Below are 23,492 nucleotides of genomic sequence, written 5' to 3'. Positions count from 1 at the left end.
CTTTCAATTGATCTGTATGTTGCAAAGCTTTCATAATAAAATGTGGATGGTAAATAAGAAAGGCAGCATGTAGCAAATAAAATTGCTAGAAGAATATTTAAGAAGTTGATTACAATCATTATCATTAATAAAATAAATGTATATTAATAAAAAATGAAAAGTTAAACTGTGTCCTTCAAAGTCAGTTTCAGTGCCCAGCTTCATCCTTTCAGTGTGGCTCTTTTTCCCTTGGCTTACTTCAGCATTTTCCTTTTGATACTAGAATATGCCTAATTGGTTCCTATCACAGGGAATTTGCACTTGCTGTTCCTTTTGATGCTCTTCCTATCAACAACCTTCACACTGAGTTCTTCTTGTAATTCAAGTCTCATATCAACCATAGCCTCACTGAAGTTTCCCTCCCACCACTCCCAAACACCACCCTAAATGATGTTCTTCACAGTTCTTATTCTTATGAATTGTTTGTTGACCCTTGTTTATTATTGTTATATGACCTTTATGAAACAGGAATCTTCAAAAAAGCATGGATGGGCTTAGAACACTGCAGAGCACTGCAGCTTCTCAGATCTTTGTTGACTGGCAGATATTCATCTGGAAGCAGCTGTCAATACTTGCAGCAACCCCGATCCAAGAATCCTGTTCTTTTCATAATATGACCTGCTATTTTGAAATTTACTCAAATGTGTTTCCCTTCCATCTTTACTCGAGCACATGGGCACGCACGTACACACACACACACACACACACACACACACACACATTCACAGGAGCCCTTGGGAGCCGAATGCACACCCCCTGAGAGCAAGGATGTAGCCTGGTTTTGCTCACAGCCGTATTCTCAGTATCTGGCACTGCTAGGGCTCACAAAACCTTGCATGAATGATTGAGGCACTTTGATCCCTCCAGTGGAGGCTGGCTTTGCTCTGCCTCGCCCTCCCTTCTCATCCCCCCCCCCACCCATATTCCCGTTCTAAAGGCGCCCAAGAGGGAGGGGTCCTGTCCATTTCTTCGTTCCCTCCTTCGTAGGCTTGTCAGTTTATTCGCTAGTTTACTCATTCATTCATTCATTAGTACTCTCATTCCACGCCTCCTGCCTCCACCGAAGCTTCTGGCCTGCACTCGCGGCTCCCCCAGGGTCGGGCCTGACCCTCCCCAAACCCGGGCTTAGCCACACCCCCTTCCCGTCCCGCCCCCTCTCCGGGCCAATCGAGACTGGCGGGCCGGGCGGGGCCGGAGTCGGGGCGGGGCCTTGCTCTCTCACTACCCACGGCGGCGCCCGCGGCTCCGGAAACGCGCCGCTGGGCTGCTGGGCTCAGCAGTGCGCTAGCTGCTCCGTGGCGCTTCCTGCCACGCGGGGCCTGGGCCTCGCCAGCGCTGCTCCGCCAAGAGCCGCGCGTCGCCCGCTGCCGGGCTAGGGTGAGCGTGCGGGCCATAAGAGGATGTGCGCGGGGCCCGGGAGGGTGCGCGAGGCCAGGATGAGCGTGCGGGCCGCTAGAGGATGTGCTGGGGACCGCGGATGAATGTGCGGGGCCCGGGTGATCATTTGGGCCGCGGGAGGATGTGCAGGGGGCGGCCCAGGAGAGTGTGCAGAACTGGGGTGAGTGTTCCAGAAAGTGTGCGGGGGGAGGGGGGCAGAAGGCGGCCAAACCTTGTTGGGGAGGAGCGTTTGTGTTCCCGCGGGAAGCTGCTCTGCCCTGGGGCCAGCTGGAGAGGGGGACGGGTCCGAGATGGCGGGCAAGAGGAGGCCGAAGGCCTTACCGCGGCGGGCAGGGGGCGATGGTCAGGGGCGGGAATCGCTGGACGTGCCGAGGCCTACGCTGCTTTGAGGGTGACACTAGGGGATGGGAACTGGCCACTATGGAAAGAGGGGTATCTCCCGCCCCAAGCGCAGAAAAGGCCGACTGGAAGAGGGCGTTGTGTGGGGGAGTGTGTGTTAAAGGGCTTTTCCCCCGTCTGGGGGAGGGGCTGAACAGCAGCCAGAGACGCTGTACTGGGGACGGTTCCTGCTGTACTGGGGACGGTTCCTGCAGGCGGAGTCCCTCTTTTCCTTTTAGGAAGGGATCAAGCCTCGGCTTGGCAGGGAGGGTGAGGGGGTAGCCTAGAGCCCAAGGGCTGTGAGGAAGGGGGAGGGGCAGCCCTTGCTGGTGAAAACGAGCCCAAGGCCCTGGATCTGAACAGAGCTTTTTCTGTCGCCCTTCTCGGGCTACATCTCCCTCTCCAGTGCCCACCACCAAACTCCTTTACTGCCTCCTCTAGTCTATATTTGGTTGATTAATTACATGTCTTTTTCCATCCTCCCCCCCAACACAGGCCTGCGGCAAAAAGCCCATGGTCCCTTTCACCCCCACACACACACTGGCCCTCTTCCCAGAAGTCCCACCCTGTTCCAATTGACACCCTCCAGCCAGCGTTGGCCCAGCCAGGGGCCATCAGCCCCCTCTAGTCTCCTTGGTCAGTGAAATATTTCCTCTTCAACCTCAGACCTGACATTTTTCTTTTACCAAAGGATTTCAGATGGGCTTGCTAGAACAGCACCCCCTCTAGGTACTAATGCTGCCTCACCCCATCCCCCATTCTCCCTCCCCCACTGGGCCTTTAAGTCAAAGCAGCTTGCACAGTACCTGGCGCAGTCCAATCCATTCTCTCAAAATGTCTTAGGATCTGCATTTAGAATTCTATTGAACACTGATTTTCAGCCTTCTTTGGGTGAGAAACCCCTTAGAAAATCACTAGAAAGTGTGAATTCCCTGCCCAGAGATCTGACAGTCGTCAGAGAGTGGCATCCCATTCAAGAGGCTCATGGGCCAGAAACCTGTCTGCTGAGCACTGGAGGTGAGGAAGCCTCCAGATTCTAGATGGGCCCAGTGTTAACAAGGCACAACTCTGCATCCCAGTATCCTGAGTGCTGGTTGAAAATGCAGATTTCTCATCCCCACCTACACCTGCTACTCTGCCCCTTGAGTTGTTAGCACACCCCAAGCCAGGGGTCTAACACACCCGTCTACTCTGGCCCTAATTTGCCTGGACTCCGCAACTGGCCCAGGGCCCCTTGGTATTTGCACAGCATCCCTCATCCCCATTTAGAATCATTCATATCCAGGACAGTGTAACTTAAATGAAGCTATACTTAAATTTTATTTTCATTTTCAGTAAGATAGCATGCATCTTCTTGGGGAAATGGGAACATAAACCTTCCCTCAATTAAGTACAACAAACACTACAAAATCCCCTTCTGGTCTACCTCCTGGCTTTTTATAGAAGGCAAAGAAAATGGAAACCTAAACAGAGAGGGGCAGGTGCCCAGGCAGAGTGAGAGAGGAAAACTGGAGAAGACAGAGACAGATGCCTCCCACCCACGCACACAGAAAAAGGCACACACAGACGCAAACATCCCGAGAAACAGACTTTCCTGGTGAGACACCCTCTCTATTGGCCTTTTAGAATTCAATTCTAGTAGCAGTGCATGTGCACAGTACAGGGTGAGCCCAAATGGGCATTGTAGCCACATCCTGGCTGGATGAGTTGAGAGCTCAGGCCCTGGCATCCCAGAATTGCCTGACTCGGGTGGATTGGTATCTCAACAGTGTATTCAGTCTCACAGCCTGTCCTTTGAACACTTGTGACCCAAAAAGACATGTTCCCAGAAGTTGTCCCCAAGTTCTGTCTTCCCAAATTATTTTAGTCCAACAAGTAGGACTTTACCTGCCTGAGTAATCGCTTAGAATTGTTCTGAGACACGATGCCATCTCTGTATGTCTCTTTTGGGTAAGGCTGGATGTTTATAGACCAGATCTGCTGGCCTTAAAGCTGGCCGTGCTGTTAGAAGACCTCATGGGGATGCAAGGTGGTGAGAAGTATTGTTTTGGTTCTGGAAGCTCTTATATTTTTATATATGCCAGTGCTGTTGGACCATCTTTGTCCAGATATAGTTCTCTTGATCTGAGCAACACAACTCAAGGGAGAACAGATATCCAGTAAGGAGAATTGGGAATCCAGGTGATTAATAGGATGATTTAGGATTGGGGTTAGATATGGGAGAGGGAGCTGAAGGCACCTATCTGAATTAGATGATAGAAAGTGCAGTCTCTTGTTTGATCTATAAGGATTCCCTCCAGGGCATTTTTGCTCTGGCCCAGAACAGAAATGAACACCCTGAGCCACCTGTTATCTTCTAGGGTCTGGGAACATTCTGCTTCGGTCCTTATCTAGATGTTCCAGGGAGACCAGGTGCTTCTGGCACCCCTTCGAAGTTTCTGGAAGCTGCCAGTTCTAGTTTGCGTGGCTTTGCTCCCTCTCCCCTGCTCCCATCGCCCAGGGAAGACTGGCACCTGCTGAGGAGGTAACCTGGCTACTTGTGCCATGAAATCAGTCTACTGCTGATCTCTTAGGCTCAGAAGTGACCTTTCCTAGTAACCAGACACCCTCAGTAGGGGTCCCAAGCTCCAAGGTGACCAGAAGACACTGAAGTATTCCCTGCTTTTGTGACAAATGTTGGCTTTTGGCTACATTAAATTCAGCTGTTAATTTCTGTTCTTTCAAATCAGGGTGAAATGATTGTTTTGGTTTTCAGTGTTTCTGATTGGATACAGAAAATTGGATTTAAATAAGTTGGTTAAAATTTACATTGCCATCTAAAGCACTTATCAGGAACCTTTATTCACTCACATGAACTCTCAGGTTTTAGGAAGCATGATGTTTCAGAAATGTGTCTGTGAAGCAGCTGCAGAGTCTGTGGCACTTGGCTAGCTCCAGGGTGGAATCCACAGTCAACCTGATAAAGTCTTTATTCTCTGGGAGCACAGAGTTGTTAGACTACACTAAAGATCCTGCTTAAAGAAGAAAGATAATATTGTTTATATTAAGAGGCCAAGATTTGTTTTCCCACAGTCTTTCTACCGACTTCTCTTTGCTGGTTGGGCAAAGGAGTGCACTTAAAAGATTTGGGTATGCTTGTCCATGGTGAGTGAAAGTGCCTCACGTTCAAGGTCAGGATCTCCCTGTGTATCCATCGAGTACACGACAATGGTTTTCATATTGTGCCTGGAATCGATTTGACCTTGATCTCCCACGGTCCACCTTTGGAAGGCAGTAGACACCTGTGTGTGTCACTTTTGTCATGGAGCCCAGCTTCTTTTCCAGATTAGTTCCACCATTTTAAAGTGGAGTGGTTGGGTGCCATGGCTTCTGAATTATCAGATTGTTTTCAGGATTGATGATGATTTTATTTTTAACTGCAGTGGATCATTTTTAAATGATCTTCCTTTGTGTCTCGTAAAGGTTTTCCCCAATATACCTGATTCATTATGCAGAGTTTATCTTCCTTTTGTGAAAGTAGGGCTCACTTTTCCCCTCCCATTTTTATGGACACCTTTGAAATGGCCTCTGTCTGTCACGGTCTCCATGTGTCCATAGTCTTTTGTCACTGTGGGTGGTGATCTGAAGTGCAGTTGGGTTAAATCCCCTGGGAAAGCCTGGTACAGGAAGGGCCAGTCCTGTTGCTACACTGGAGAAGATAATTAGCAATTCACTTGGGGGCTGTGTCTCCAGGACTTCATGCCAATTAAGTGAAAACACTTTGGTAGGATCTGCTCAATTAAATGGGAACTTTTCAGGAGGACCTGCTCAATTAAGCATGGGTGGCTTGGAAAAACCGTGAGTGAGAGAATGACGTGTGTATCTGTTGTGCATGGGACTGAAAGCAAGTCCCCTAAACCCATAAATACCATTAGGCTTCAATGACACAGTAGCCTGGCCTTTGGATAAGGCCCAGTGTTAGGTATTACTTTGTGGCATATTACTTCCCTCTCTTCTCTGGTGTGGCTCAAAATGCCTCAAATCTTGGGAGCTAGACCTTAGGCAATTTAGTTCACCCCTCAGATCCGTTTCTTCCTTCTCGGAAATGGAAGCAGTCGCTCAGTTGTGTCCAACTCTTTGCACATTTAAAGGAGAAGTATCTACATGCTCAGTCACTTCAGTCATGTCCGATTCTTTGTGACCCCATGTACTGTAGCCCGCCAGGCTCCTCTGTCCATGGGATTCTCCAGGCAAGAATACTGGAGTGGGTTGCCCTTTCCTCCTCCAGGGAAATCTTCCCAGCCCAGGGATTGAACCTGCATCTCATGCATTGACAGGCACATTCTTTACCAGTGCACCACCAGGGAAGCCTGTGAAGGGAGAAGCACAGTGCCAAATGCATAGTAGGTGCTCTGTTAATGAAAGTTATGTAACTCACCCCTCCCCCACAGGGTGTCACATGTCCACTGAGCACTAAGAGCTGCTGCCCCCTGAATGCTGGGGATTCAGGGGTGGCCAAGAAAGAGAAGGGCCCTATCCTGTGAGAGGTGACATTTTCCCCAGGGAGAATCAGGTAAAAACAAGCAATTTCAGAGGGTAAGTTTTAGGTAGTGAAATGTATTATAAGTAAACCATGATGGAGCTGGAGAGTGAAGACATTTGGAGGAGGTGGCAATTGAGTGAGGCCCGAATTCTTCGAAGGAGCCACCTGAGGCAGGTTCACAGGCTCTCAGGATTATTGCCTTGGTGTATTTAGGACGGGATGAAAGCTGAGTGTCTGGAAGGACTGACTGAGACATATGGGTCTGGTGGGCTCAGCCAGGGCCTTGGAGTGGGTTAAGGCCTTAGGTCTCTGGCCTGAGGGCGGTGAGGCGAGGCTCATAACAGACCATTTTGCTCAGAAGGTGAAGGTGAGATGTTCTCCTCTTCATTCCATTCGGCAACAAAACCTCAATGTCAATCAGAAGTCAGTTTTTTAGAATGAACTGTGTAAATAATCGATGACCAGTTCATTTTGTATTGGAAGCCAAAGTCAAACCAGATATCAGATGTATACCAGGAAGAAGGAAGCCCTGCCCAGGGGACAGTGGGTTACAGAAGGCTTGGCTGCTGGGCACCTAGGGCTTCCCTCACACACTAGGGAGTCACTTAAAGATGGAAGTAGAGTTTCTGTGGACTTTGGGGTCAAAGGAGGCTTTCCCTCACACCTGTCATATTGCTTATAGCTTGGGGGAATGATTCCAGGAATTCACAATCCCATGGACCTGCCTCTAAGCTTTCTGGGACTGCCCATGCATTCCTGCCAGCCCTCCTCTGTTGTGGCTTACCTGTGTGGGCACCTCAGGACATTACCCAGCTTCAAGGACTATTCCCTCTTGTCTTCTTGGCCTCGGCCCTATCTTCTCACATGCTGAGCATCTTTCTTATCCAAAGTCTACTGAAATCTTTTAAAATTGTTGTTCCTTTCTGGTTACTTTAAAGAAATGCAGCTTGGTTACTAAACATTCATTACAGAAACAGAAAGCTAAAGACCCTTCTAGACCTGGACTCTACCCCAGGGTGGTGCACATTGCAGTCTAGATGTGCTCATTAACTGTGAGTCACTCTCAGTTTATTCCTTTTTTTCCTTAAAATGCAAATATATACTGTTCTTTCCCCTTCCTCTACAATCTGTGATTTTTTAATAAACAATTACTGTCTATAATCTTATTTGAAGGAGGATTCAAATTTTTGTAATCTGCTGTGTATCATGCTGTATTGGCCGCCTGTTGATTTTTTTTTCCTTTTCATATACTTATTTATCTTTTGTCCTATGTCTTTTTTTTTTTTGTCCCTTACAACCTATTGATTTTATGCTTGAGCTCACCAGTTTTCTTCCTGCTCTGAGTTCTAGGATTCTTCAGGAAGGTCTCCGTCTTGTTTTTATGACATTGGGATTACTGACACTCTTCCTGTTGGTTATACTGTATTGTTTTCCATCCTTTTACTTTTAACCTATCTCTCTCTTTACATTTAAAGTCTTTAACTTTAAAATTTCTTGTAGACAGCACATAATTGAGTTTTTTAAAGAAAATACAATCTGATAATCTCTGCAAATTAACTGGTGTGTTTAGTCCATTTATATTTAACTTAACTATCCATATGGTTGTGTTTACATTTGCCTCTTGCTGTTTGTTTCTGCTTGCCCTAACTGTTCATTTTCATTTGTTTTTTTAACCTACTTTTGGATTATTTTTTTAGAATTGTATTCTGTCTCCACTATTGCCATGCATCAGAGGCTTGGAGGGCTTCCTAAAGCACACAGTCTTACATTTTATTTCTATATATGTTATAAACCCCAATTGTTGGTTTTGTTTAGTTGCTAAGTTGTGTCCAACTCTTTTGCAACCCCATAGATTTAGCCCACCAGGCTCCTCTGTCCATGGGATTTCCCAGGCAAGAATACTGGGGTGAATTGCCATTTCCTTCTCCAGGGGAATCCTCCCAACCCAAGGATCGAACCTGCATCTCCTGCTTTAGCAGGTGGATTGTTTACCACTGAGCCACCAGGGAAGCCCTATAAACCCCATACTGCCTTACTATTTTTTTCTCTAAATGTTCAGCTTTCTCTTAAAGATGTAAAAGTGTTCTATATTTCAGCACATATTTACATTCCTGGTGTTCTTCATTCCTTTGTGATCCAAGTTTCCATCTGGTACCATTTCCCTTCACCTGAAGAACTTTCTTAAATATGTCTTATTGTGTGGATCTGCTGGTGACAGATTCTTTCAGCTTTTCTTTGTCTAAAAAAGTTTCTTTTTTGCCTTCATTTTTGAAGGATACTTTCCCTAAATATCGAATTCTTGGTTGACATGTTTTTTCCCCTTTAGCACTTTAAAAATGTCATGCAGTTGTTTTCTGGCTTGCACATTTTCTGATAAGAAGTCAGCAGTTATTATCTTTGCTCCTTTGTATACTACATCTTTTATTCTCTGGCTGCTTTAAGATTTTTTTATTTATCACTAGTTTTCAGCAATATGATTATGATGTGTCTTAGTGTACATGTGTGGGGTTTTTTTCTGGTTTTGTTTTTTGTGTGTTTGTTTAGTCTTGCTAGGGGGTGATTGGGCTTCTTGGACCTAGGTTTTATCCAATTTAGAAAATAATAAATTTTAACCATTATTTCTTCAATTATACTTTTATCCCACCCCCCATTTTTCCTCATCTTCTTAGATTCCAATTACGTGTGTGTTAGACCACTTTCTGTTATCCCTAAGTCACTGAAATTCTGTTAAATATTTTTTTTCTTTCTGATCTTCATTTGGGATAATTTTTATTGCTAAGTCTTCAGATTTTCTAATCTTTTGGGGGGAGAAGGCTGTATCTAATCTGCTGTTAAGCACATCCAGTGAAATTTTCATTTTAAATGTTACAATTTTCACCTCAATAAGTCCCATTCAGTTTTTGTTTTTATCATCCGTTTCTTTCATTATGTTCCTGTTTTTCTTTAAATAGTTATACATTGTTAAACTAGCTGTTATCCTTGTCTGTCAGTGATCATTTCTGGGTGTTTCTGTTATTATTTTCCTTTCCATGAGTCACATTTTTTCCCTGCTTCTTGGCATTTACTTAATTATTTATTGGATGTTGAACATTGTAGAGATTATGTTGTTAAATGTCTGAATTTTGTTGTTTCACTGTGAAAAGAGTTAGACTTTGTTTTTGAAAGTAGTTGCTTGTGGAATATATTCATCCCTTCAAGGCCTATTTTTGTTTTTCTAGAGCAGATCAGGGTCACTCTGGCTCCAGGGATAAATCAGTCCTACTACTAAAGCATGGCCTCTCTGATTCTCTACTGAATACCTCAGATGATCTCTCAGAATTCTATACTCTGTTTGGTTGGACCCTGAATATCTCCCTACCTTTGTGTGTCTTAGGAATTATTCAACTTACAACTTCATGGTCATTGTTTTCCTAGTCTTTGTGAGTTTTATTGTATGCATGCATGGCTTAGTGGTCAGAAAAGACTCAAGGGGAATCTTGTGAAGATTTATTTGAGCTCTTTTTTCTGCATAGCTCCCTCATTTCTGAAACTCTGCTTTGCCTCAGCCCCTGAATGCTGGTCTGTGTTGATAATAAAGCCACCGAGCTCTGTTTGGTCCCCCTTTCTGGATAATCTAAGTCTGGAAATTGCCTCCGGAAGATATCTGGGACACTGATAAAGCTTACATTATTTGTTTCTCTTCTTACAAAGATCATCATCCAGTGCTGCCTGCTGTCCAATACTTAAAACTTTTGATTCACATCTATTTTGTCCAGTTTTGTATTTATTTATGACAAGACATTAAATCTGTTCCTTGTTATTCCATATGGCCAAAAGTGGAAGTCTCTGCCCATCCCTTTTAATATAACATCTAATTTTATGAAAAAGCATTTCTGAAGTATCTGGGTTCTGTACTCCTTGAGCTAGTGTAAAAATGCTTTCTTTTCATTTAACTATGAACCGAATTGACTTGATAGCAGAACAGAAACTGGGTTCTTGGTTCTGTGAACTCACTGAAGTGGGCAGTCTGTGATGCAGACACACCTGTGGTGGGATCTGAAAGAAAAAGGCAACTTGCACATGTGGTTCAGATCCTTTATTTAGCAACTTAGTATTTGAAGATTTTTTTTTTTGAGGTGTCTTTTTCCAGCTATAGTTCAACTTTTCATTTTGTCAAATATATCACAGAAATGTTCTTGTCTGCAAGCTGTCACCTGATGAATTGTTTCAGTGGGGTGGAGTATGGACTTTTGAGGGCCTTACTGCTAGTCAGGAAGCCCTGGCTCCTGTTCCCTTCCTTTTAGTAGCCTCTGTTTTTTTGTTGCCCCTACAAAGTTGAAAAGGATCTCTCACTTCCCAGTTATTTCTTCTGATGTTCTTTTGGGGAACACTGCCTTCCTGTGCAGTGTGAGCATGAAACTCTCCAAGGCCTATTGCTAGGAGACCTATGGCCAACCTGTCTCTGAGAGCCAATATTCCTGCCACTGGCTTTCAGTCTGAGTTTGTCTTCTCTCTGTGCCTGGGCTAACATTCATTTGTCTTGTCTGGATTCTCTCTGGGCTGCCTGTATCAGTTCTCTGCCAGCCCAGTTTCCCCACTGTTTGGGATACGTTTTCTTAGGTATGTCCATGTTCTAGCTTGTCAGTCAGCCTCTGTGCAAGGGAAGACTCAAGAAGATTTAAAACAAGTGAAAAGGAAATCACCAGTCTCATCCCATGGGACCCAGAGGCAAAGCTGCTGTTGCTCGCGGCTCTTTCCACTTTCATTAGCTCCCCCTGATCCCCAGGGTCTGGCCCTTACCCAAGAAGTCAAGTCCTGTCCAACTCCTTACCATTTCTGGGAAACCAAGTCCTGGCAGTGCCCCCTTGGAGAGCTTGAGGCTCAGATGAGCTGTGCCTCCCTCAGCCTAGCTTGGGAACCTGTCACTGCTTCCTGATTCTAGTGTTGGTCTCTGCCTCTTGCCCCAGCATAACACACAACAGGGCCTGAACCCCAGCTGCTATCTTTCTTCCATCTTTCTGCTTCTCTCCCCGGAGTCTGCCAAGGAATGGATACCTGCTGGGTTTGTAATTTCCATCATCCCGATTGGGGAGCTGAGTTTCAGTACAGGAAACTGATTGAGCTAACATCCCTTGGGAAGACAATGGGAGCCAGGGCCACAGCCCAGGTCTCCTGGCACGTGGCCAGGTTCTCTTTCTAGGACTTCTTGAGGCTTATACTTAGATTTCCATGTTCGCATGTATACTCACTCTAGACTCTCACCTCTCATCCCTGGGGTTACTGGCACTGCCCTTGCCTCATTCTAAAATGGATGGAAAGACAGATTGTTCCTGGGAATTCTTTCAGGATTTGGTGACGTTTGGTAACGTGGCACAATACCTCATCAAAGGGAGTGATTGAGGCTGGACCCTGAGCAGAGGACCTCAGCATATTGAAGAAACGTGATATCTGTGGGTAAGGATGACCCCAGCCCTTTCACAAGATTTGCCACCAGCTTCATGGTCCTACAGAGCTGGGAGTGGGACAAGGGGGCACCTGACATAGCCCCACACAAGCCCAACTTCCAGCTTATGCTCCCTGGGAATGGGCTGTAAGGAAATACAGAGGGTCTGCTACACACGACCTGTCAAAGTAACGGGTGTCCCTCCAAACTCATACCGGCTTAGAAAGAAGTTAGAACAAACTGGCCACCATAATGAAATACTTTTTTAACCCACAAATTATGTAAATTTTATGGGAACTTTATTGTAGTTTACTGTTGAGAGAGGCTGACATGGCAAGTTCCTTTGCACCACGAGGGGCTGCATGTGTGAGGTGGGGAGGCTTCTTAGAAGGAGAGACTGCCAGGGGTCAGCTTTGATAGTTATGGAAGGACCCCAAGTTCAGTGTGCAGACCTTGAGGAGAGTGGACAGGGGAAAGGGAGGATCCACCCCTCAGGAAGATGACCTGGTACTCTATGTGGATAGACCCAGAGCTTGCTTCATGCAGCCCCTGGAAGGAGCTGACCATTGGGAAAGGCATTTGATATGAATGAATGACTTGCCTAAGGGAACAGCCACTCCAGCCCTTGAGGACTGAAAGGTTCCCCTTCAAAGGCCCCAACCTGATGTCATCTCTGGCTGCTGCTACTGCCTGTTTCTTTTTCCACGAGAAGGAGTTCCTGTTTTGACCCTCACCTTGGTCTCTCACCTGGAGCAAGTCAGAGCCATCCCCTAACGTGGATTGAGCTAAACATTCAGGTGAGTAAAAAATTTAAAGAAATGTCAGGGCATCATGGGGGAGGCCCAGCTGAACCTTTGGGGAGGAAGCCACATGTTTGGGGTGTGGCTTGATCCTCAGTCACCTTGAGAGGGAGCTTCCAGCAACCAGGCCCTTATGTCCTTTCCATCTACTGTTCTTATTTCTGGTTGGTGATCTCCTGCCAAGTGGTCAGCAGCTGTCTCAGGAGCAAAGTGATTGTTGACACTCACTCGTTTTGCTGTGATTGTTCCTTCCTCCTCTTGAGACTGCAGTGTCTTGTGGTTTTCGTTTCAGAAAGCATCTGGGCAACCCAACAGCCAATGATGGATGAAGACGCACAGTCACAGGAGATGGCCTCCACAAGCTCCCCTAGGGCCAGTGAGCCCAGCCCTGAGGTCAAACAGAATGGGGACTCCGGGGGGAAGGGAGGAAGCCCCCAGAATTTGCCTGTAGAGCATCACTTTGCATGTAAAGAGTGTGGGGATGCCTTTCGGCTTAAGGTCCTTCTGGTACAGCACCAGCGAATTCACAGTGAGAAGAAGGGCTGGGAGTGCGGTGATTGCGGGCAGGTCTTTTACGGGGTGGCTGAGTTAAATGAGCACAGGAAGAGCCACGTGGCTGCAGAGCCCCAGCCGGGCCCCAGCTGGGTCCTCGACGGGGCCGTGGAGAAGAGGGAGCAAATGGAGAAGGAGGCGAAACCCTTCGAGTGTGAAGAATGCGGGAAAAGGTTCAAGAAGAACGCAGGCCTCAGTCAGCATCTGCGCGTCCACAGCCGAGAGAAGCCCTTTGACTGTGAGGAATGCGGCCGCTCCTTCAAGGTCAATACCCACCTCTTCCGCCATCAGAAGCTGCACACTACAGAGAAGCCCTTTGCCTGTAAGACGTGTAGCAGGGATTTCCTGGATCGCCAGGAACTTCTCAAGCACCAGCGGATACACACCGGCCACCTGCCCTTCGACTGCGACGACTGCGGCAAGTCCTTCCGAGGAGTCAATGGCCTGGCCGAGCACCAGCGCATCCACAGCGGAGCCAAGCCCTACGGCTGTCCCCACTGTGGCAAGCTCTTCCGGAGGAGCTCGGAGCTCACCAAGCATCGGCGGATCCACACTGGCGAGAAGCCATACGAGTGCGGCCAGTGCGGAAAGGCCTTCCGGCAGAGCTCCAGCCTCCTGGAGCACCAGCGCATCCATACCGGGGAGCGGCCCTACGCCTGCGGCGACTGCGGCAAGGCCTTCCGGGGGCCTTCCGACCTGATCAAACACCGGCGCATCCACAGCGGACTGAAACCCTACGAATGCGACAAATGCGGGAAGGCCTTCCGCCGGAGCTCTGGCCTGAGTCGCCATCGGAGGACCCACAGCGGAGCAAGACGCTGCGAGTGCAGCGAGTGTGGCCGTGTGTTCAAGAGGCGGTCAGCGCTGCAGAAGCATCAGCCAACCCACCACGAGTAAGCGAGGCTCGCAGCCCCACGGCTGGCAGCGGATTCCTGTCGGGGCCAGGTCCCTAGAGAGGGAGGGCAGAGTCAAAGGAGATGAACAGTTTTGTAGTGCTTATATATTTTCTCTTCAAGAAAGGTTGAAATCAATTTATACTACCACCAGCAATTTATAAGTGTCTGTGTTTCCCATTTTGCCTATCGAGAGTAGCTTTTACCATTTTGATTGATTTTGGCTGGTTCAACTGGCCTCGAGTACCTTCAAGGTATTTAAACCCATAGGCCTTGAATCGGAGAATGAGAGAAGAGAAATCTGGATGTGGGAGGTGGAACTGAATGGAGATGCTTATTCTCCTCCAAGCTCCCCCTTCAGGGAAACGGAGACCCAGAGATATTCAACGATGGTGTCCGTAGATTGTGAATCCCGACTTTCCCTAACAAAGCGATCACCCCAAAGTTTTTGGCCTACTTGAATTTATAAATTTTTAGGGTTGTAAATAGAATAATCAAATGTCTTATAATATTTAATTTATTATTTTAGTTATGCATACCTATTATAAATCACGTTATATATAATAATATATTAATTTAGAAAATATTCCTTTCTTGCCTGACTCTGCTCCATGAGATCATTTTATCCTAATTCCTCCTATGCATTTCTAACCGCACCGTCTTCACCAACCTCAGAGCCCCTTTGTAGTCATCATTTTTAAAGCCCATCCAGTGGCTTCCATCTATCTGAGCTGTGTGCCATGTAGCACTGTGACAATCCCTGCACAAGGCTCTCACTAGAAATCACCTCCCACAAGCCATAAGTACCTGTTCATGTAACATTAGAATGATGGTTGTCCTTTTTTAATTTGTCCTATAGTTCTACAATGCACCCACATAAGGTGTTCCTTTTTTTAAATGACCTTTAAAAGGCTTTTTTAAAGCATTAAAAACTTGTCATTGTGAGCACATACTCTTAAGAAGTACTGAATCTGAGTTACATTTCTTTTGTGTCCTTTTTTCTTAAACCAATTCAACCTGGTGACTCCCATGCATATCCAAAACTAGCATCAACTGGAGTTTATTTCAGGCTAATGGGTCTCATCCCCAAGCAGGACTATTCAAAGTCAAGTATTTGAGAGACAATCACCATGATAACAATAACATCCCAAGGACTTAAGCATAAGGTGATGCCTCCTCCGGGGGAACAATAGCCTCTCCTGATATGGGGCCTAGATGGTACTTCTCCAATCCTCCATTTCCACCTCTATAAAATGAGGATGATCACAGGACTACCTCCTAAGGTTATCACAAGGACCATGATGCCTCACCTGGCACAGAGGTACACACTCAGTGAAGTCATCTGCCATCACCTCCATGGTTATTGCTGTTGTTCTGTGACTCACTGGTATCTGAACTGGGGATGAACCCAGGGCTCCTGACTCCTAGTCTCAACTTCTTTCTCTCACATGATGGCTTAAAATACTGTTTCTGTTTCCTCGCATGCAGATCGTATGTTCATCTCCTTTGACCAGTTATCAAGTTACCTTTGAATATATTGACTTTATACAGCAGTTCTTTCTATATCAATTGTGATGATCTCTTTGCCAGTTTTATTGATTTGCTCTTTGTAGCAGTTTTATTACATTTTTGTTGTGCAAGCTTTTGATTTTTACATATCCAAGCGTTCATTGTTGTCGGTTAAATCGTAACTTCCATTGCTTCAGTAGTTAGAGATGATGACATTTTCTTCTAGATATTGAATTACAAATGAAAAGTTGAAAGTCCTGCCCCACCAGAAGGTGGATGCTCCAGGTGGGCAGGCTGGATGGAAATGGGCCAGAGATGCAGGCTCACTCCTCATCCAAGATGAAGACTCTGCATGTCTGTGGGCAGTACTTGACTTTCCAACCTGGCCACCCAGACACTCAAGAGGAATTTCCATCTTGGATTAGCCAGAACACTCTTGACTGTTCCTCAGCATAGCCCTGGCCTTCAGCAGTGGGGCAGGACCTCACTTATGGGTCAGGATCAATGGGGCGGTCCAAACTTGGTCTTGGCAGCAGCTGGCCAACCTTCCAGCTCCTGGGAGCCTTGGCCATGGCTCGGTGTGGATTCAGTGCCTGAGCAGCAGATCCACCCAACAGACATCTCAAACACGAAGACTCAACCGACTGATGGCTGTCACGTGGATGGTATCCTCTTGCTAGAGAGTGATTCTGGAACTAGAAAGAGGTCAGCAGTTCGGTGGCTTCCACTTTTGGTGACTAGGAGGAAATTCACCAGTGTGTTCTGATGTCACCTCCTGTATCCACATCTGTGAGGGGGTGACAGAACAAAGGCTTGAAGACAACCCTGCCCCTCTGATGGCCACACCAGGCCTGGGCTGTGACTTGCCACAGCCTTGCCCAAGAGGGGCAGTTAAAACAAGGGTTTGGAGGGCAATGATGCCCTTCTGATGACAGCCCGTGTGGCACAGAAATAGAAATTGGTCATCCTGGGACTGGGCTCTCACTTTCAGCAGCCTCCCCCAGGAGGAACAGCAGCAAGGGCTAGCCAAGAACCTGGCCCCTGTAGCGTGACTTCTCAGCAGGTGTGCCCGGGGTAGAGGGGGAACTTGAGAGCCTGCCAAGGAAGGGCACCCTTCTGACAGGCCCACTGGGGCTGGGAAACAGGGTCCCACAGTGACCCTTGTGACCTTAGCCAGAGGTACTCTGGATTGGCCCCCCCCCCCAGGTCACACCAGTGGCTCTCTGCAACATCTCCATCCTGACCCCCAGGCTGGAGAGAAGCTGACAGATCTTGTTACATAGCAATTCTTTCTGCTCGGGGGCCTCAGTTCTTGCAATAGTTGTAAATCTATGTCTGAAATCACTACTTCCTGTCTCATCAGTTTTCTCTTTTCAAGCTGTTAATGATATATTTGCTGCAACTGTCATTTGGTAATGAATGTTGGCGTCCATGGGGCCAAGTCTGGCATCACAACCTGGAAGTAGCCTGCCATATCTTGCCTGGGTTTTAGGAAGGATCCAGATGCAGTATTAACTCAGAACTTAGCATCGTCGACACCACTCCACTTGTCCCCAGCCAGGACCCAGCACCTTGGCACCTCGGCACCTTGTCATGCCCTCCTTTCCTTTGTTCCATTCTCAGTTCTATGATTTTCTCTTGAACAGACCGTCCGCCAGAGTGAACACATCTTTTCTGTCACTGTGTTTGTGGGTGAAGTCCATGCTCTCTCTGTGGCTTTAACGTGTGTCCTGTAGTTGCACCGAGTTCAGTGTTTGCCTCGGGTCCCTGGGGGAGGGGGTGAATTTCCTTGGACTCTCTAGGTCTACTGCTACATCAGATGCAAAATGTGATCAGACTTGCTGTCGTGTGTGCTTGTCTATGCATTTATGTATCTACCTCATTTCATTTTTCTTTCTAATCACACATATTCCTTTTGCAAGGCAAATGGAGAGCAGGTTGGTTATGTAGAATGCCAGCTGTCCTTCAAAATGGGTCCTTATATTCTGAAAAAAACCTCCCATCACTTTTATTAAAGTTTTGAATACTTGCTGAAATTTTCAGAAGAAAGTAACCGTTTACCACTTCTGCTGCTTAATAAGATGAACTGTGTGGATTAGTTGTGTCTTACCCACTCTCCAGCTTCCAAAATGAGCCCCACCCTGTCCTGGTGGGCATCTCTCTCGCATGGGGTTGCATTCCACATGCCTGGGGCTGTGCCCTGTTGTCTGCTATGTGAACCCCACCCCATCAAGGTCATGTTCATTCAACCAGAACTAAACACTTGACTCACGGGCAGTAACTGGTCGACAGAGCTGGAGACATGGACCAGATCTTTAGGGTTCTCTGTGAAGTGTAAATAAGAAAACAGAAGTTTCTAGTTGGTGCTGGAAGGAAGAGGGAGCCACCTGGGATTTAGGGGAGTTGCCCTGATGGGCAGCACCAGCTTGAAGATCTATGGACTCCTGCTGGGCACCTTTAGAGAGCCTTGACCCCAGCACCACAAGGGAGCCTGGCAGTTCCCTTCTGGGATCTCTGGCAACTGCCCTGGTCCACTTGTGTCCCTGCTGTAGACCCCCTTGACCTGAGCCAGCTTGAGTGGGCCTCTGCTTTTTACAGTCTGTCAAGAGCAATTGCATTTCCCCATTTGTCCACTTCCTGAGAAGAATCACATGGTTGACTTTCCTCATGTCCTACCCAGCCCTTGTCCCCAGACCAAGCCCCACCTGACTGTTCTAAACACCTCTTTTCAATGTGGTATTCTGTTTGCTAACATGGATACAAATCTATGCCTCCCAGTCTCGCTGAGTTTGACCAATGATTTTTCTGTCTGGGCATTGTTCCTTTCCTGACCCCATGTTTGCCCCAGGAAATGAGTTAAGTCACTGCTCACCCTATTCTTGATTTTGGAAGTGTCTAGCTACTTCCAGCTACTTCCCAACTGTCAGATTGGGAAACTGATAACTTCTGGATAGCTAGTATACTTACAATGTGTAGTTCTCATTGCATCTGTTCGGGTGGTTATTTTCAAAAGTAGAAATGGTCTCTTTAAATAAACATGGCCTTCAGTGTTACTTGCAGAACTGAGAACAGTTATTCCCTGCCCCAGTTCATGTTTTGGTTGTTGGCTTTCTTTTCTCATTCCTCCCCGGTCTCCTTAACTTGTCTGTTTTACAGCAGTTACTATAATCAGCCTTGCACTAGCGCTTTGCTCTCCCCACCTTCCCCAACCCGTTAGATTGTGAGCTCTTAGAAGACAGGGGTGGCCCTTCTTATCTGATTCCCCTTCCAGATCTAGCACAGTGCCTTGCATCGAGTAGATTTCAATAAATATATGTTAAATGGCATTGGTTGTCCTTGACTTATTTTGTCAAAGCTTGATTTATCAGTTCTTCCCTTTTTCTCCACATTCTGGACTCCAGCCCTTGTCTTGCCTCCCCCCATGCCCTGCAACTGCCTGCTGGATGCCTAGAAGAGAAGGAGGGATCCCTGGAGACAGAAAGTTGGTCTTCCTGGAAGTTCGAGCTGTTCCTTGGTAGAAGGGCCCTGTCATTCAGCCAGGTGCCTCCATCCACCACAGCTGAGGCTCTCCCTTGGGTCTAAATTCCAGGTGTAAGTGGAAGACCAGCTTTCCCCTTAGCTTCTCCCCCTAGAAATCAGAAATGGGGTGACAGAAGGGGCTTCTGAGACTTAAGAATCGTCCAGCCTCTGTGGGCTGTGTAGGAGTGGGAGGGAGGAGGTCAGTCTTCTTGGTGGTCCGTGGCTGGCCCCCTCTGTAGTGTCTGTTGCCTGAGAAAAGGCAGGCCACGAGGACAGGCTGCTGGTTCCCTGACCCTCCGAAACGCAAACAGAGCTCTGCCTTGGAGTCAGCTGCCCCATTCTGGAAGGCCAAGTGAAAAATGGGCTCCAGGAAGTGTGTGGGTTGGCCCCTTCCAGGCCACAATGTGCCCCAATAGGAGAGAAAGGAGCATTTTGGAAAGGAGCATGACTCCACCTACCAACCTGGTCTCCCTGGAGGTGCCCAGGCAAGGCCTATGTCTTCTTTCCCCCAGGTCCTGTCAATTACTCTACCCAAATGCAACTTCCAGGCAGGTGGTCTGATACTGCCTCACCCAACCTAGAGCCCAGCCATCTTTGCTTGAACCACTCATTTGCTTTGCTGGTATCATGATGTGCTTGCCACCAAGAATTTCACCTCTTTTTCCTTCAAACATGTGCAAGCTCTGTTTGGGCAAGTTGCCTTGTGCAAAAGTCAAGGCCACAGGTCCACTTTCTAAGAATGGGCCTGGGGAGAAGGGACAGGCTGGGACTTTTCTCTTGGTGTCCTGTGGGCCTCTAGTAGGGGGTGAAGAATGTTCATCTCTGCTCCTCTCTTAGTGCCCCTGCCTTCCAGAGCCCTGGAGCTTCTCTCAACACCACCCTCCACTCAGTCCTCCCAGAAGTCTTACCTGAGAGTTCACTGACCCCAGACCCCCACCTCATGGGCCAGCGTCCGAGCCTCCCTCATTGCTAAGGAGGCACCCACCCATGGCCCTCTGTCCCAGCCCTCTTCTGCCCAGCTCACATACCACCTGAGAGGGGCCACTGGCATTGTCTTAGTCCATTCAGGCTGCTGTAATAAAAATACCATGAACTAGGTGGCCTCTCAACAACTGACTTGATTGCTCACAGTTCTGGAGCATGGGAAGTCCAAATCATGGCCGGCAGAGCTAGTATCCAGTGAGGACCTGCTTTCTCATGCATATGTGGCTGTGTCCTCCCATGTTGGAAACAGTGGGGGAGCTTTCTCAGGTCTCTTTTATAAGGTCACTAATTCCATTCATGAGGACTCCACCTTCCTGGCCTAGAAGCCCTTTAAAGGCCCCATCTATTGATCCCATCTCATTGAGGGTTAGGATTTCAGTGTATGAATTTGGAGGAGACACAGACCTTCAGTCAATAGCAATTGTGTAAGTAGAAAGGGAGTGCTTGTAAGAGACACAGACCTTCAGTCCATAGCAAGTGTGTAAGTAGATAGGAAGTGCTTCTGCTAAAATGCAGACTAGTCCCAAGAGTCTCCTAGCCCACTAGCCTGATGCTTCCAGAGCTGTTTCGAGATCCACCCTCACCAGTTCTTCCAAGAGAGGCGAAGCACCTGCTGGGTGCCAGCCCTGATGGCCCAGGTCGTGATCAGAGCTCTGTGCTAAAAACACATTTCATTCAAAAGAGACGGCTGGGCTGCCACTAGCCTCACATTGAAGGGCATCACTGATATGAGTCTGAAGTGGCCTAGCAGGACTGGGCAGAAGCCTTCACATTGGTGATGGGAGAAAGGAGAGATGCATGTGGGCAAGAGTGCCCTGCCCACCATTAATGGATGTGAGGGGACTTGGGCTTCGCTTGGGTTTTTGCATTTGTGAGTTTGATTTACCCATTGGTGAGCTGTTTGACCTTGTAACCACTGAGCACATATTATTGCTTTAATTCAGATATTTTAAAATATATAATAAAAAAATGGCCCCCAAAGTTTTCAGACAGGACAGTGGAGAAAACCCTGTACTCCCTCACCCCTCACCCCTTTTCTGAGCTTCATTCAACAAGCACTTATTGAGCACCTTCTGTTTGCCAGGCTCCAAAAGAGATGATGCAATTCCTGCCCCCAGGGGCAGAGCACCAGAGCAAGCCAGACGTATAACCAAAATGTCACCACAAGTGGGACCTGTGTTCACCAAGTTGGGCTCCTGGGATTTGGGCAGTTTAATAGAATCTGGTTACACTTCACTTTAAAACAACAAAACAAAACAAAAAAAACTACAGAGCCAAACACAGTATAAGATTAGCAAACGAATCCCCCTCCCTCCATCCTCTGGTCCTGTTGATTTTACATCCCAAAGACCACCCTGGCTCAGCCTAGCCTGGGAGTCCATGGCAGTGCCCATGACTCTGCTCAACCTGGTGGACGAGAAGTTGGCGGGCATCTCCGTGGAGCTGAGGCACTGGTGTGCTCAGAGGATTCTGCAGCACGTGCAGGTGGGGGCAGGAGGCTGACACTGGCTGTCAGACCGGTCCTGTGGAGCTGGGGCACAGGGAGACCCTCATTCCCCATCCCTGGGCCTGCACCCACCTCCAAGCTAGGGGCTGATTTTACAGACTGGGAGACACAGGGAGGTGCAGCCCAGAACTCTCCAAAAGTTGGGGGAGGGCGGGGAGGGCCCCAGGGAGCTGGGTAGGGGTGAGGGCAGGAGGGTGGGGTCCAGACCCCAGCCATGTCACGGGCCATGAAACCTGCTCAGGCTCGGCTTCATCCCAGGCCTCTGAATGTTCCAGAACAGCCACTGCAAAGTCCAGTGGGAAATAGCGGGTGAGTGGCAGGGCCTGGGGGATGGGAACGGAGGCAGCCTTGACCTTGACTCAGAAGCCTCCACCCCCCGACCCAGACCAGGAGCCACTTACACTCTGGAAAGCTGAATGGGATATGCTGAATTGTGTGGGATGGGGACTCTTGACCTTGAACCTCAAAAAGTCTCACAACACCAAGCCTGACAGAAGGGCACAGAAGATGGCCAAGGCCAAACCCCATGTCTCACTGTCAGGGAATGAACTTCTGAGATTCAGTCATTCTGAAATTTTCTCCAAGTGTAACTATTATTATAATTTTGTGATCCACTTTCATCCTACGACTTTTAGGAACCATGCTTCTCAGCTGCCTGTGACTGATTCACTGGGTCCCTGTGCTGCACATTTGCCTGCTTTACGCTGGCCTCAGCATGACCTCTAATGTTTTGCAAGAATTTGAGAACATGTAGCATGTTCTCCAGAAGGAAATTTGTATTTAGGATTAACAGTTCGGTCAAATCTCAAAAACCCATTGTCTTTAGTCACCGAGAACCTTCGGCCTCTGTAGCACTTCGTGTGACAAGATTTCCTTTAAATTTTCTTTAGCAGTTTAAGCATTTTTTAAAAGTCTAGTTTGTCTTGAGAGCCTTGTTTTTCTCTAAAACTCAATTCTTTATTTCATACATTCAAATTCTTTATTATTTCAGAATCAGACATGATTTATCAAACCGAGTTATATATAACTTTGGAGATTTTCCCTTACAAAATGAAAATTCCCCACAGGACTTTTTCTGAAAACATTTATGACCTAAATGGAATCAAACAACTGAATACTAAATTTCATTCTTAAAGTTCTTTTACTCAATGCAATGAATGCTGTCCTGGTATACCAACCCACTAGATGACATTATTATTCTGTTTACCATTATTTTTAAATGTACAAACATTCTGTTTAATATCCTGTTACATTTATTTTTAATGACACAATCAAAAAATGGATATAATTTCATTTAAAAATATTAAGTAGGGATAAAGCAGACATACTTTTAGCCCCTCTCTAGGCGCCAAAGTATTCTTCCTGACATTTTCTGCACATCTGCATGCATAAAGGTACATATATATGTTTGGGAGAGTTTCTCATATTATATGATTATTCTGTAACTTGCTCTCTTCATATAACTAAGTGTCTCTGGGAAAGGTTTTAACTACAGCTGAGCATTGCACAGCATGGATATAGCACAATTAAATGGTAAAGAATCTGCCTGCAATGCAGGAGACCTGGGTTCAATCCATGGGTCTGGAAGATCCCCTGCAGAAGGAAATGGCAACCCACTCTAGTATTCTTGCCTGGAGAATTCCATGGACAGAGGAGCCTGCTGGGCTACAGTCCGTGGGGTCTCAAAGAGTCAGACATGACTGAGCGACTACCACTTTTTTTCCTGGTCCTTAGTCACATTCAGGTGCCTTGCAGGGATTTGGAAACTAATGCTGCATGGGCAGCCTTGCCCCATCACCCAGGACGGATGCTGATGTAGGGCAGCTCTAGGCACCTTCAACAAAGAGGCCAGCAATAATGTGGTGGTTTACGGAAGAGCGAAGATTTTTCTTTGTTCACTTAAGACTGAGCTGAGGGGTCCAGGTTGATGGGGCAGCTCTGCCCCACACAGTCTCTCAGGGACCTTAGG

At 47.2% G+C, this 23,492-nt stretch overlaps 1 protein-coding gene across 6 annotated transcripts; it reads left to right on the top strand.

The window, feature by feature from the left end:
* The first annotated feature begins 1,262 nt into the window (after positions 1-1,262).
* Positions 1,263-18,839, top strand: ZNF275 (zinc finger protein 275). 6 transcript variants are annotated; one of them, XM_043896235.1, is made up of 4 exons: positions 1,263-1,416; positions 11,663-11,770; positions 12,472-12,556; positions 12,852-18,839. In XM_043896235.1, the coding sequence occupies exon 4, from the start codon at positions 12,878-12,880 to the stop codon at positions 14,006-14,008; it is 1,131 nt and encodes a 376-aa protein (XP_043752170.1). In that variant the 5' UTR covers positions 1,263-1,416; positions 11,663-11,770; positions 12,472-12,556; positions 12,852-12,877; the 3' UTR covers positions 14,009-18,839. The 6 variants fall into 6 exon arrangements, with proteins under 6 accessions (XP_043752170.1, XP_043752172.1, XP_043752171.1 ...); XM_043896237.1 differs by having other exon boundaries at positions 12,366-12,556; XM_043896236.1 differs by having other exon boundaries at positions 12,284-12,556.
* Positions 18,840-23,492: the final 4,653 nt, after the last annotated feature.

This window comes from Cervus elaphus, chromosome X, assembly GCF_910594005.1.
Source record: "Cervus elaphus chromosome X, mCerEla1.1, whole genome shotgun sequence".
Classification (NCBI taxonomy): domain Eukaryota; kingdom Metazoa; phylum Chordata; class Mammalia; order Artiodactyla; family Cervidae; genus Cervus; species Cervus elaphus.
The sequence above is the reverse complement of the archived record's forward strand: the minus strand, read 5'-3'. Positions and strand labels throughout refer to the sequence as shown.